General features: G+C 35.0%; 1 protein-coding gene across 1 annotated transcript in view; it reads left to right on the forward strand.

The window, feature by feature from the left end:
- LOC149800955 (uncharacterized) overlaps positions 1 to 14,255 on the forward strand; it is a 126,589-nt gene that overhangs the window by 97,125 nt on the left and 15,209 nt on the right. Inside the window, exons 16-18 of the mRNA XM_089955032.1 lie at positions 3,014 to 3,154; positions 5,822 to 5,907; positions 11,807 to 11,880. Of these exons, the coding sequence (XP_089811158.1) occupies positions 3,014 to 3,154; positions 5,822 to 5,907; positions 11,807 to 11,880 (301 nt within the window). The remainder of the gene's footprint in view (positions 1 to 3,013; positions 3,155 to 5,821; positions 5,908 to 11,806; positions 11,881 to 14,255) is intronic.

Genomic DNA, 14,255 nt, shown 5'->3' on the forward strand with positions numbered 1-14,255 from the left:
AATTATTAACCAATGAAAATGTTTCAAACAGATAAATCTGGTATGATTAATTAGCAGTGCTTTACACAACATTGTTATGTTGTGTTTATTCAACACGAATACTCGTAAGCGGATCCAACTTTGATTTCAATCCACCAAGTGTCAATGCAATGAAATTAATGAAAGGCACTTTATCAGCATTAGTGTCCATTTCCTTTATAAACTGATTAAAATGACAGTAATGAGTCCATCATTAATTTAATTGATCATGCAGAGGATCAACTTCAGTGTTTGATATTATGTTTGAAACAGAACAATTACACTGAACTGCTTTTGAACAACAAAATCTATGCTATAATGACTTTAGCAGAAGTAGATTTCAAATCTGTTGATCTTTTCCATTTGGATAAAATGAGTTTACTAAATTATTTTCAAAAGGAAGGTCATAAGGAAGATTCAGAGGACAATTTACCAGAAAGTGGAAGAATAAAATGTAAAGTTGCCACTGTGTCGGATGTAACTATTCCTCCAAGGAGACATAATCCAGACTCTGTGGCAGCAAAATATATCGAATATGACACATCTAAGAAAAAGAGAAATCTTCAGCCAAATTGGGTTCATAATTATCCATGGCTTGAAACCATTTTCTCTGCAGAAAAGATGCTACATTTGCAGATATTGCAAACAATATCTTAAACTGGCACCGATCGAAAATTACACCATCATATTTGTCAATGGAACCAAGAAATTCAGAATTTAATCAAGGAAGTCTTATGACTGCTTTGAACTTCATAGACTCTTTGCAGCCTAGTAGATGACTGTTTTGAACTTCATAGACTCTGTGCAGCCTAGTATATGCATGACACAAACCAGCATGTGCTGCAAATTGATGAAGTTAGAGTTGGTATCTCTCCAAGGGAAAGGCCATTTTCATCCAAAATGAGAATGAAATGAAAAACAAATAAAATGAGAGTTCTCTTTAACACAGTCTATACCCTATCCAAATATGGAAAACCAGTTTACATGGAAAAGCAGTGTGTGTTCCAAACTTGGTACTAATTATAACAACAGACTCAGCTCAAGAGACTTTGTTCTGACAATTGATAAAGTATAGAGAGAATAAGTTAGGGATGGTCAAAATTTCAGTAAATTCCTTTCCATTCTTGCTGAAGGAAGTATTAATGCTACCATATTGATGCATGAAATAGTGTGTATAAGATACCTCGACAATAACAAAAACTATCAAACTAAGCTCTTTGTAGAAATAAATATTTTGTAAATTTTTTCATGTGTTTTTAATATGGATTAGAATGTGTACATCTTGTTGAATATAGGCATAGAACAAGTGAAAATGTAGGTGGGACAACTGAATTTTCTGAAATCATTTGTCAAGTGGTTGGGAAAAAACATCTGATCAGCTGTGCCTCACTAAATTGTATGATTATAAAGAGAATAGTATTTACAAATCATGCAAAATAGTCCATGTGGTCATGAGCTAAATGCAAAATCTTAACCTAAACCAGTAAAAGATGAAATGCAGGTCACAGTGACCATTATTTTTAAAAGTGTGGTTCTAGCATGAACATTTAAAACACAGATTGGACCAAAGTCAGTGAAGCATGAAATATTGATTACAGTGATCTGCTTTTGTGATGAGGGTGTGCAACTGCTCAAGATGCATCACCTCATCAAGTTCATGATTCAATGTATAAAAGCATGTATAAAGTGTGCAAAAAACTGACTAAATGCAAACACTTGACCTAAACCAGTAAAATGTATAATATAGGTCACAGTATCCTTATTTTATGGTAAGGATATGGTAGTAATAGAGATAGTTCAGTCCTCTAGCTTGATGATTCTGGTATATAATGACCATGAGAAATAAACTTAAAACACAAAATTTGAATAAAGTCATTGAAGCTAAAAATATGGGTCATAATGACCTGCTTTTGTGATGATGGTGTAGTACTTTCCAAGATGCATTCCATCACCTATTTTTATGATTCCAAGTTTAACAGTATATATTTATTTTGCAAAACACATGTTCATGAGTTAAATACAAAAATGTAGACACTTAAAATGTAAAATGAAGGTCACTCTGACCTTTTGTTGTAAGTGTATGGTACTCATCATGATGCATCTCCTCACCTCACCAAGTGTCATGATTCCAGCTAAAACAATATGTATACAACAGTAACAGTCTATATACAAAGTGCAAATATTCTGAGCTAAAAACAAAATTTAGCTAAGAATGCACCGTTAATGTGCATTTATGTACAAATTTAGCCACATCAGTCCCTCCACTGGGGGTAGGTGCCACAAAAATCTACTATAATCATTGTTTCCTAGGACTAAGAAAAGAAAGAATGATTATGATTGAGATGCAGTGAGACTGTTCATATATATATATATTTAGCAACATTAGCCCCTCCACTGGGGGTAGGTGCCATGAAAACCTACTATAATCATTTCATCCTAGGACCTCGGAAAGAATTATGATTGAGATGCACTGAGACTTATATCATTGCAGACATTGATGCTGCTTGGTACAGTAGCTTTCCTCAGCTTTGTAGAGGCAAGATAATACATTTTTCCCAGACAGACAATGACTTCTAACCCTCACTAAATACCAGGAACTTAATATGCCTTGCCCTAGCCTTTATTCTACAAGGTTAGAGCTTCTTGTAGTGCCTACACCTGGGAGAATTCTATTAATCCCTGAAATCTAGCACATCTTTGCCATATATATTCTCATTATTAATAAAACCCAACTGCAGTCTCCACAGATCCAGTTTTACTATTGCATACTGTACCACAAGATCTGGGTCTGTATAGTTAAATTTTTAGGAGTAATCAATCCAATAAACAAAGAACCTAATCTGCCACCGCATTTTGTTAATTTTTAGTGTGAGTTGATTGTCTCAGATAAACAAGACTATTGAAGTTGTATTTTACAATCATTACAATGTATGAATGAAATCCAGCAATACATATATATCTTGTATTTATATCATTATAAAAAATATATTTGCAGATGGTAGTAAAGTTTATGTGCAGTGGGACAATGGCTTTAAATATAGCTATGAAGTTGGGTCAGAAGTTGAAGTCGTTGATCAGCCTAAACCCATGACACTAGGCAGACTGTCTGTCTGTGTTGGATGTATGGTGCGCAGAGGTAAGAAATAAATTGCAGATTTCAACCCTATATAGGTACTACTTACATTTTTTACTGTCAAAAAGTGACTCATGATTATATCCCAATCATTTGACAATGTAAATGAAGATCTATAAAAAACATAATGACAAATATCCATCCATTGGATGTTGATTCTTGTCATAATTTTAGCACATGAGAAAGGCCTCAACCGCAGCATGATTAAATATCTTTCAATCTTTAAAAAAATATTAAATAGAGAATCTTGCATTTGATACCTCTCACATTTATGACCTCTGAATAATGAAATTCCAGTCATTTTCATTCCTATAATTCTAGATATTCTCAGACCAGTTCATGTGTCATCAGTGTATGTTTAACTTGTGGAGGTTCACTAAGGAGTCGAGGTGAATAAAAAATTGGGATAAATGTATGAAAATAATGGCAGAAAACACAGTGTAAGAAAATAGTGATAAAAGATAGTGTAAGAAAAGAACAGGGATGATTAGCCTTAAAACCATCAGAGAAATACCATATAATGATGCATTTAAGTTACACATGGTTGTTAATGTGACTTTTATTGTGTTTGAAAATTATTGTATTCCCTTTTCTTGCTCAGGTGGATATTGAGTTATCGCTATCCTTTAGATTTGTTATGATATCTTGATAGTCCTAAATGAAAATGGTGCTACTCCAATGTGGCTGCCACAATGACCATTTTGAGAATATTGTTTTTGCTACCCCTTCAGAATGGATGGTGGTATCAACATTGAGATATTTTACTAAAAGACTTGTTATGATGCCTGATTGGTCCTAAATGAAATTGATGTTGCTCAGACATCCAGTATGGCCAATCACAGAGGCCATCTTGAAAAATCTTATCACTATTCCTGAATGAATGGTCATATCAGCATGGGGTGTTCACTGAAAGACTTCTTAGGATGTCCAGTTGGTCGTAAATTAAATGGTGCCAATCTGACCTCCAACATGGCCACCACAATGGCCATCTTGAAAATCTTGTTATGGCTGCTTCTCCTGCATGACTGTTCATATCAACATTTCGCTTTCACATGAAGACCTCTTATGATGTATAGTTGGTCCATCATGGCAACCATCTTGAAATCTTATTATTGCTACTCCTCTTAAATGGAAAGTCATTTCACATGTTAGTTTCATGTTCATATCGTGTCTAGTTGGTCCTACATAAAACGTGATGCAAACGTACTCTCAGTTTGGTCATTCCTTCCAAATAGATGGCTATATCAACACCTGGTAGAGTTCTTATGATGCCTTGTTGGTCCTGAATGAAAATGGTGCCAATCCAATTTGGCTGTCATAACGGCTGTCTCGAGAATCTTGCTGTCATTACTCCCCTCTAAATGGACAGTTGTTTTGAATGGGATTTTCGTCAAAAGACTTTTAGTGATATCTGCTTGTTCCTAGATTAAAATTTTGCCAATTGGACATGTATGTCCACTACAGCAGATAATTTGACAAACATATTATTGCTGAAAAATATCATAGATGGTTTCAGTACTCAGCATTGAAAAGGAAGAAATGATGTTATCTTGAATTCTGAGAAATTCTTTACACCCAGTAGAGCATCAGTTCCTTCAAGGGACTCTTGTTTATTTTGTCAGTCTTCAGCATTAATGAATTTCTAAAACCAGTGCATGGATTGGATTTAAAAAGCACATCTTGCATAACTTAGTCACATGTACGTTTGGTATGACACAACTACTACAGTGTAGTTTTCTGGTTTTTCTTTCAAATTATGGCTGACAGAAAATAATTCTGAGTTGGTTTTATTTTTCATGTTTAGTGTGCCATGAAATCTACAGTTACGCCAATTGCTACTTTATTGTGGCTTTTTAACCAGATAGGTTATTAAATTGATGGATTTGGATATTATCAAAATGACACTAGTGTATTTTTGACAGGACCTTTCAAGAGGTGATAGTTTCAACAATGTACTGAACAAAGTATGTTTTAATCCCCACCTCTGTAGAGGTGAGGGTATGTAGTAACCAATATGTCTGCCTGTTTGTCCATCCTTCAACTAAAAAATTAAAAATAACCATCATTCACCTCAAATTACCAATGTTGACTGAACAGTCATTAGTCTTATTTCACAGTGATATCACAAGAAAAAACAAGATGGTAGGGTAAATTTGTTGATGGATGATATTGAGTAGTGTTACATATACGTTTTACACATTAAATTAACTCTGTTCAAATTGGCATCCATTCTTAAAAAAATTAGTGAAAAGCTGTTATAAAAGTTATTTGTTTCCTTTAAGTATGACTTTGATAAGTATTATTTGAAGTTTTTTCTCTCATAAAATTAAAGTTCATTATCTTTCTTTGATAATATCATTAATGAATTGTAACAGAAATCACCAGTAGCTATTCTTTCAAGCAGAAAAAACTGATGAAAGTTTCAACACTATCTTAGCTTTGAACACCCCAGACATATTTTTGTTGTTGTTCAGTAATTCATCTGAATAATAGTGACATGGTTTACATCATCCCCTATACAATATAATCATACACTGAACCCACTGGGTTTCTTTACATGTGTGCTGTTTTATGGATGTAGGTCTGTTCTGTATTTGTTTATGGATGAAATAATTGTCATCCATATTCAGACAAGAAAACATGTTACTCATCTGAATTCTTTCATTGCAGGTCCACATTGGCAATGGGGTAATGTAGATGGTGAGCCAGGGGCCCTTGGTACTGTATACAGAATGGAGCATGATAATACTGTACATGTCAGTACCCATCTAGAAAGATAATTGCTTATGCTATTACATACAGTATATACTTGCTGATAAGTCCAACTACAAACTGCACAGTCCCAGATCTGCTGGTGAATAATGCACCAGTAGATCTGGGTCTGTGCAGTTTGTTAAGAGTAATCAGCAGAAGAGACAACATAGATTCTGATGTACAGGCACATTATGCTTCGGAAGAACAGGCTCTTTGTTATTTGCAGTTTGACTTAAAATTATATATATTACAACCAAAATGTTGTTAAAACACCTGTTCCTATACTTCTCTACATTGTCTCATTCACTTCCAAAACCTTAAGGTAAAATCCTAGTGGGTAAAAAATTTAGTTGCATATCTGAACAAACATTTTGCTCAGTAAATGTATATATGGTAATAGGGTGGGGATGTCAATAGTTTCCAAGTTGTGACCTAGGCAATAAATCTTGGGTATGTATGGGCCCCATGGGCAGGGCCCACTGCATGTATCAAGGTGTCTTTTCAGCCTCAATAAGAGTATGTACCTTATTTTACTGTGTATAATACACACCAATGTATAATGTGCACCCTGTTTTCAACCCAGAATGTGGGGAAAACAGTTAAGTTCTGCCACATCACATGCATCTGATATGAAACATACAAATATTTTGATAATTTCCCTACATTTTCATGGCATTCAGAACTAATCAACTTTTTCTGGAGTACCTGCCTAGCCATTTTCCCCATTCATCTTTTTATCCAGTCCTTCACTAATGTTTCATCTTGTCCTGACACCTAAAAAATTATCCCCTTTGTTCATACTGCATCCTTTGAAAGTCTCTTCCTCTTGAAAATAATGATGGGTTGGGGAAGCTTTCCACCATCAGCAAGCATCACTGTAAAAAGGATTTTTTTTAAATTATCATTCGTGGTTATGATGTTACTGACTCCTTTTATAGATGAAAAATCATATGTCCTGGGGCATCTGGTCAGCATTTCCTATCTGGCTTAACTCAAACATGAATCAACCGCTTCAGGGGCCTAGTGGCTAGAGAGTCTGCCTCTAATGCGAGAAGTCGTGGGTTCCATCCCCGGCCAAGTCATACCAAAGACTTACAAAAATGGTACTAACAGCTGCCTCACTTGGTGCTTAGCATTAAAAGGCTAGTGTTAGGACTGGTCGGCCTGGTGTCAGGATAATGTAACTGGGTGGGACATCATGCTACATGTCTGCAACATGATGCCCCAGTGCTAGACATCACTATAAACTGTCATATTGCAGACATCATAGCAATATGACTGAAAAAGTGTTAAAGCAACATTAAAAATCCAAATCACACACACACACACACACATGCACACACACACTCACACACTCAAACATGAATCTTTTCCACTGTTTAATGATGGAGCTCTAGAATTCAAGCAGTTTTTCCTCATAATCTTCTGGGAGTTTCTGGTCTATATATGCATGTTGCCAAACTGATAGACCATGCCATCATAAAAATGCATATGCCCAACTCACATACTCCTCTATTTTCTTCTGTTTTGCAATCAGCCTAAGAGAGAATCTCTGTTGTGGATACTGAAGTTCCATTTCTTCTATCCATGACCCATTAAAGGACTCCACACTCGCTGTCATGGATATTGAGATTCCATGTCTTCTATCCATGACCCATTAAAGGACTCCACACTCGCTGTCATGGATATTGAGATTCCATGTCTTCTGTCCATTACCTGTTAAAGGATTCCACTCTCTATGTCAAGGATATTGAGATTCCATGTCTTCTGTCCATTACCTGTTAAAGGATTCCACTCTCTATGTCAAGGATATTGAGATTCCATGTCTTCTGTCCCTTACCTGTTAAAGGATTCCACTCTCTATGTCAAGGATATTGAGATTCCATGTCTTCTGTCCATTACCTGTTAAAGGATTCCACTCTCTATGTCAAGGATATTGAGATTCCATGTCTTCTGTCCCTTACCTGTTAAAGGATTCCACTCTCTATGTCAAGGATATTGAGATTCCATGTCTTCTGTCCATTACCTGTTAAAGGATTCCACTCTCTATGTCAAGGATATTGAGATTCCATGTCTTCTGTCCATTACCTGTTAAAGGATTCCACTCTCTTTGTCAAGGATATTGAGATTCCATGTCTTCTGTCCATTACCTGTTAAAGGATTCCACTCTCTATGTCAAGGATATTGAGATTCCATGACTTCTTCTATCCATGACCCATTCAAGGACTCTACTCTCTATGTCAAGGATATTGAGATTCCATGTCTTCTGTCCATTACCTGTTAAAGGATTCCACTCTCTATGTCATGGATATTGAGATTCCATGACTTCTTCTATCCATGACCCATTCAAGGACTCTACTCTCTATGTCAAGGATATTGAGATTCCATGTCTTCTGTCCATTACCTGTTAAAGGATTCCACTCTTTATGTCATGGATATTGAGATTCCATGACTTCTTCTATCCATGACCCATTCAAGGACTCCACTCTCTGTGTCAAGGATAATGAGATTCCATGTCTTGTATCCATGACCTATTAAAGAACTCCACTATCTGTGTCATGGATACTGAGATTCCATGACTTCTTCTATCCATGACCTATCCAAGGACTCTACTCTTAATGCCATGGATATTGAGATTCCATGTCTTCTTCTATCCATTACCCATTCAGGGACTCCACTTTCTATGTCATGGATACTGAGGTTTGTTTTCTTTTTCTGTCCATGACCCATTCAAGGACTCCACTCTCTATGTCATGGATACTGAGATTCCATGACTTCTTCTATTCATGACCCATTCAAGGACTCTACTCTCAGTGTGATTAATACTGAGATTCCATGTCTTCTTCTATCCATTACCCATTCAGGGACTCCACTTTCTATGTCATGGATACTGAGGTTTGTTTTCTTTTTCTGTCCATGAATAATTCTAGAACTTCACTCTCTATGTCATGGATACTGAGATTCCATGACTTTTTCTATTCATGACCTATCCAAGGACTCTACTCTCAGTGTGATTAATACTGAGATTCCATGTCTTCTTCTATTCATGACCCATTCAAGGACTCCACTCTCTATGTCATGGATACTGAGGTTTGTTTTCTTTTTCTATTCATGACCCATTCAAGGACTCCACTCTCTATGTCATGGATACTGAGATTCTATGACTTCTTCTATTCATGACCTATCCAAGGACTCTACTCTCAGTGTGATTAATACTGAGATTCCATGACTTCTTCTATTCATGACCCATTCAAGGACTCCACTCTCTATGTCATGGATACTGAGATTCCATGACTTCTTCTATTCATGACCCATTCAAGGACTCCACTCTCTATGTCATGGATACTGAGATTCCATGACTTCTTCTATTCATGACCCATTCAAGGACTCCACTCTCTATGTCATGGATACTGAGATTCCATGACTTCTTCTATTCATGACCTATCCAAGGACTCTACTCTCAGTGTGATTAATACTGAGATTCCATGACTTCTTCTATTCATGACCCATTCAAGGACTCCACTCTCTATGTCATGGATACTGATATTCCATGACTTCTTCTATTCATGACCTATCCAAGGACTCTACTCTCTATGTCATGGATACTGAGATTCCATGTCTTCTTCTGTCCATGACCAATTCAAGGACTCCACTCTCTATGTCATGGATACTGAAATTCCATTTCTTCTGTCCATGACCCATTCAAGGACTCCACTTTCTATGTCATGGAAGAAAAAAATATTTATCAGCTTTATATGTCTTGATACTTTGCACTTGTCTTTTAGTCAGCCTGTTTTGTTCTCTGCATTTTGTCAGTCTCTCTTTGATTCTATTCCATTACTTTACAGTAGACTCTCCTACATTGAACTCTGTACAGCAGCTCTGTTACCATGTGGTTCTGCATAGGCTATAATGGCTATCTTGTCTTTCATAGTGTACAAGTTTCTAACAAGGCCCATGTTCATACTTTGATTATGTTCATTCATCTGTGAGTTTGAACGAAAGATGTTGTGTGAAAGTTCAGGTCATGTATTCATACTTATTTGGACTATCATGACACCTCTAAAACAACTGCTATGGTGGCTTAAGTTGTTAGAGCATATGCCACAGATGTGGGAGGTTGTGGGTTCGAACCTAGGCTGAGTCATACCAGAGTCTTACAAAATGGTACTAGCAGCTGCCTTGCTTGGTGCTCAGCATTAAGAGGTTAGTGTTAGGACTGGTTGGCCTGATGTCAGGATAATGTGACCTGGTGGGACATCATGCTAAATGTCTGCACGATGCCCCCACTATCAACTGCCACACCACAGACATCGTATCAGTATGACTGGAAAATTGCTAAATCAACGTTAAAGATATAAATCACACATCTAAGAAGTATATTCCATGTCCAAGCAAGAATTTAGCAAGACAATGCATTATATTGAATTAGGCACATCAAAGCATTAAGAGCCACTGATTACATTTAAAAACACCATGCTGAATCAATTAAACAATGCTCCGTGTATTGTAACAAAAAGTTATCAGATTCTATGGTTTAAGATGAGAAATAAAGAACCAAGTTTATTTTCTGAGGAAAAGTAAATAAATTGCAAGTTAGCATCAGCAAAGCAACATAACTGTTTGCATAACAAAGCTCTAGCCAGCACCAATATCATGCAAAGACCACACTGAGTCAATGAAGCATTGATGACTGTATAATCACAAATATTCGATACTTTGATTGTAGATGAGAAATAAAACTAAGAACCAAATTTATTTTCCAAAGATTAATTTTATTATTCATTTCCACATTATGTGTTAATGTTACTGTAACAAACAAACTGTAGTCATGAAAAAGATGCCCCCTAAAACTGCTTGAATTCTAAATATTATACAACGTATTACAGTTCAAACAATAAAGAAATTAATAAATAAAGAAAAAATGTATTAGATCCAGTTATCGAATAGTGAACATTACAGGTATGGCAATCATACATTGGTTCTGCTTCAGTGAAGCACCTTGCACAGTTTTAGATCAACAAGTTTCCAGGCTTTCTTTACATATATTTCTGGTCAAAGCACAGAGCATAATGCTACACAGTGATGAGAAATGAAACAAGTTAACATAAGCAATCATGAAACAAGGACCATCAAGGTTTGTAAGCCTTATTTAATTCTTTCATAAGGCTAGTACCAGTAAAAACTTAGTTACAGTACAACATGCAGCTGATGAACAAATGTTACATTTGACATTGAGTGAAGGTGCCGTGTAAGCAGGTATAGTAACTTCATCTTTTCATAGATCAACCTGGGAAAAAAATGTGCACACCCACCTAAAAATAAGAGAATTAGTTGGATTTTTTTAAAGTGTACATTATAAAACCAGAATAGAGTATAGGGGTTATAGAGCAGGTATCTCAATGGTTGCTAAGCAATGATCCAGTGGCCAAAACTTGGTGCCCCCAGGGAATACTCCAGGGGACTCATTCTAACTTCACATCTGATATGTGTTGACAATGATGACACACACTTATTCTTAGATTTGCTGGTCTCTTAATTTATTTGTTTTGTTGTGCATATGTACAGACCACCCTGAATCATATCTCCTGGTTCATAGCCTCTATCTTACATCAGGTTGGAGTTGTGCAAAACTACAAACACATGCATGCACAGATGGGTGTTGTTATATAATTCTGACCTTTATTCAAACAGTTCAGGGTTTAACATATGCATGTAATTATTTTTAAATATATAAATTTTGTTCTGAATATTTTTATCTTAAACAAAACAGCTTATCCCCAGTAAACATCTTGGTATTTCTGTATATCACCATTCAACTTTACAACTTCTAAAATTGAGAAACTATTTTTCAATTTCTTTTATGACTATGTTTTATAATTCTTTTCTTATAATTTTCAGGTAAGGTGGCAGAAGACAGGTAACAAGGGAAATTATCGCTGTGGTCGTGACGGAATGTTCGATGTCATTGTTTGGTATGATCTTGCAACCCACCTAGTCCACAAGCTATTTACATCTAATGAAATTCTTGATTGAAATGGCCCTAAATTTAAACCAAATAATGTATTCATGATGAAATTCTTTGGGTTTTTTTGTGATGATGATGGAAGAATTGAGACTCAAAGTGTATCACAAATTAAATATGGACATGTACCTTTTTCTTATCAATAAGGAAATCCCTTTTATTTTTGATCATCACATTGAAATTTTTGGCAACAAATAATTATAAACAAGTCAATGCAGTTTTCTGTTTTATTTGGTATGTTCCATTTAAACATCCATATTGTCACATATATCTGTATTGTGTGCTTAACTTTTGTCCATGATTGTGGGTTATTTGTAAACATCATGTGTGCATGCCTGACTTTTGTCCATGTTTGTAAGTTGTAAACAGAACAAAGTTGGAATATTCTAGAAATATACTTGTTTACAGTTTGATTGGAATCTGCTATTAGAATGACTCACATCTTGGTCAAGTCTCTTGGAATATGTTTGTTTTTGAGTTTACGGTAATTGTAATTCAAATATAATTTGAGACAAATTTTTTTTGTAAATTGTTCATTGGAAGTACTGTGTGCTAATTGTCTTTAGATATACACTACTTTGGACTTTTGTAAACTCATTCAAGGACATTCTGGACTGCATTATTGTTATATCAGGATCATTGGAATTCATTTGGAACAACCTATATTTTGTACTTGTGATAGAACATTTAGGATTATTTGGGATTTAATTCACGATACTGCATATGTCTGTTAAATTTTCACTTTATAACTTAGAGATTTAAATAACCTATTGATTTCACTTCTTTCTGTTATATATTTTAAGACCTAGAGTTATAACAATATATGTAAAGGGTAAATATAGGATCTTAAAATGGATATTAGGATTAAACAAACTAGGGCCTCCAAATATAGTTCATTCCTGCAAGTCTTTATTTAATTTCGTTTCCATGTACATCACCCATGCTGTGCTAATTTTTTGTCTTAGCTGTTCTTTTTCAGTTTCAAAGATTTTCTTATTTACAGTACAGTAATATGTGGTCATTTGATAACATCCTTTCAGTGTTCCAAAATGATCCTCATCAAATTGAAAATGGTATTACTTGACTTCAGAAAACGAAGCATTTGATTATTTGGTCATGTAAAGAAATTTTAGATGTTGTATAATATGCAGCAGGGGACAATTAATGCAATAGAAAATCCTTTTATAATTTTCTTCAATTTTTATGGATGTGACAGGTACCCTGTTGTCCTTGGAAATAATTGATTCTGACAGGGCAATGAACCAGATGAGTGCTTTCAGATTAGCATTCATACCATATCAGATTGACATTCCTACCATATCAGATTATTATTCATACCATATCAGATTAGCATTCATACCATATCAGATTATTATTCATACCATATCAGATTAGCATTCATACTATATCAGATTGGCATTCATACCATATCAGATTAGCATTCATACCATATCAGATTAGCATTTATATCATAATCAGATTAGCATTCATACCATATCAGATTATTATTCATACCATATCAGATTAGCATTCATACCATATCAGATTGGCAATTATACCATATCAGATTGGCATTCATATCATATCAGATTGGCATTCATACTATATCACATTGGCATTCATACCATATCAGATTGGCATTTATACCATATCAGATTGGCATTTATACCATATCAGATTATTATTCATACCATATCAGATTAGCATTCATACCATATCAGATTAGCATTTATACCATATCAGATTAGCATTCATACCATATCAGATTATTATTCATACCATATCAGATTAGCATTCATACCATATCAGATTGGCATTTATACCATATCAGATTAGCATTCATACCATATCAGATTATTAGTCATACCATATCAGATTAGCATTCATACTATATCAGATTGGTATTTATACCATATCAGATTAGCATTCATACCATATCAGATTAGCATTTATACCATATCAGATTAGCATTCATACCATATCAGATTATCATTCATACCATATCAGATTAGCATTCATACCATATCAGATTAGCATTTATACCATATCAGATTAGCATTCATACCATATCAGATTATCATTCATACCATATCAGATTAGCATTCATACCATATCAGATTAGCATTTATACCATATCAGATTAGCATTCATACCATATCAGATTATTATTCATACCATATCAGATTAGCATTCATACCATATCAGATTGGCATTCATACTATATCAGATTGGCATTCGTACCATATCAGATTAGCATTTAAACCATATCAGATTTAAGTAATCATACCATATCAGATTTAAGCATTTGTACCATATCAGATTAGC

This window comes from Sinohyriopsis cumingii, chromosome 4, assembly GCF_028554795.1.
Source record: "Sinohyriopsis cumingii isolate HCF-2022 chromosome 4, ASM2855479v2, whole genome shotgun sequence".
Taxonomy (NCBI): Eukaryota; Metazoa; Mollusca; class Bivalvia; order Unionida; family Unionidae; genus Sinohyriopsis; species Sinohyriopsis cumingii.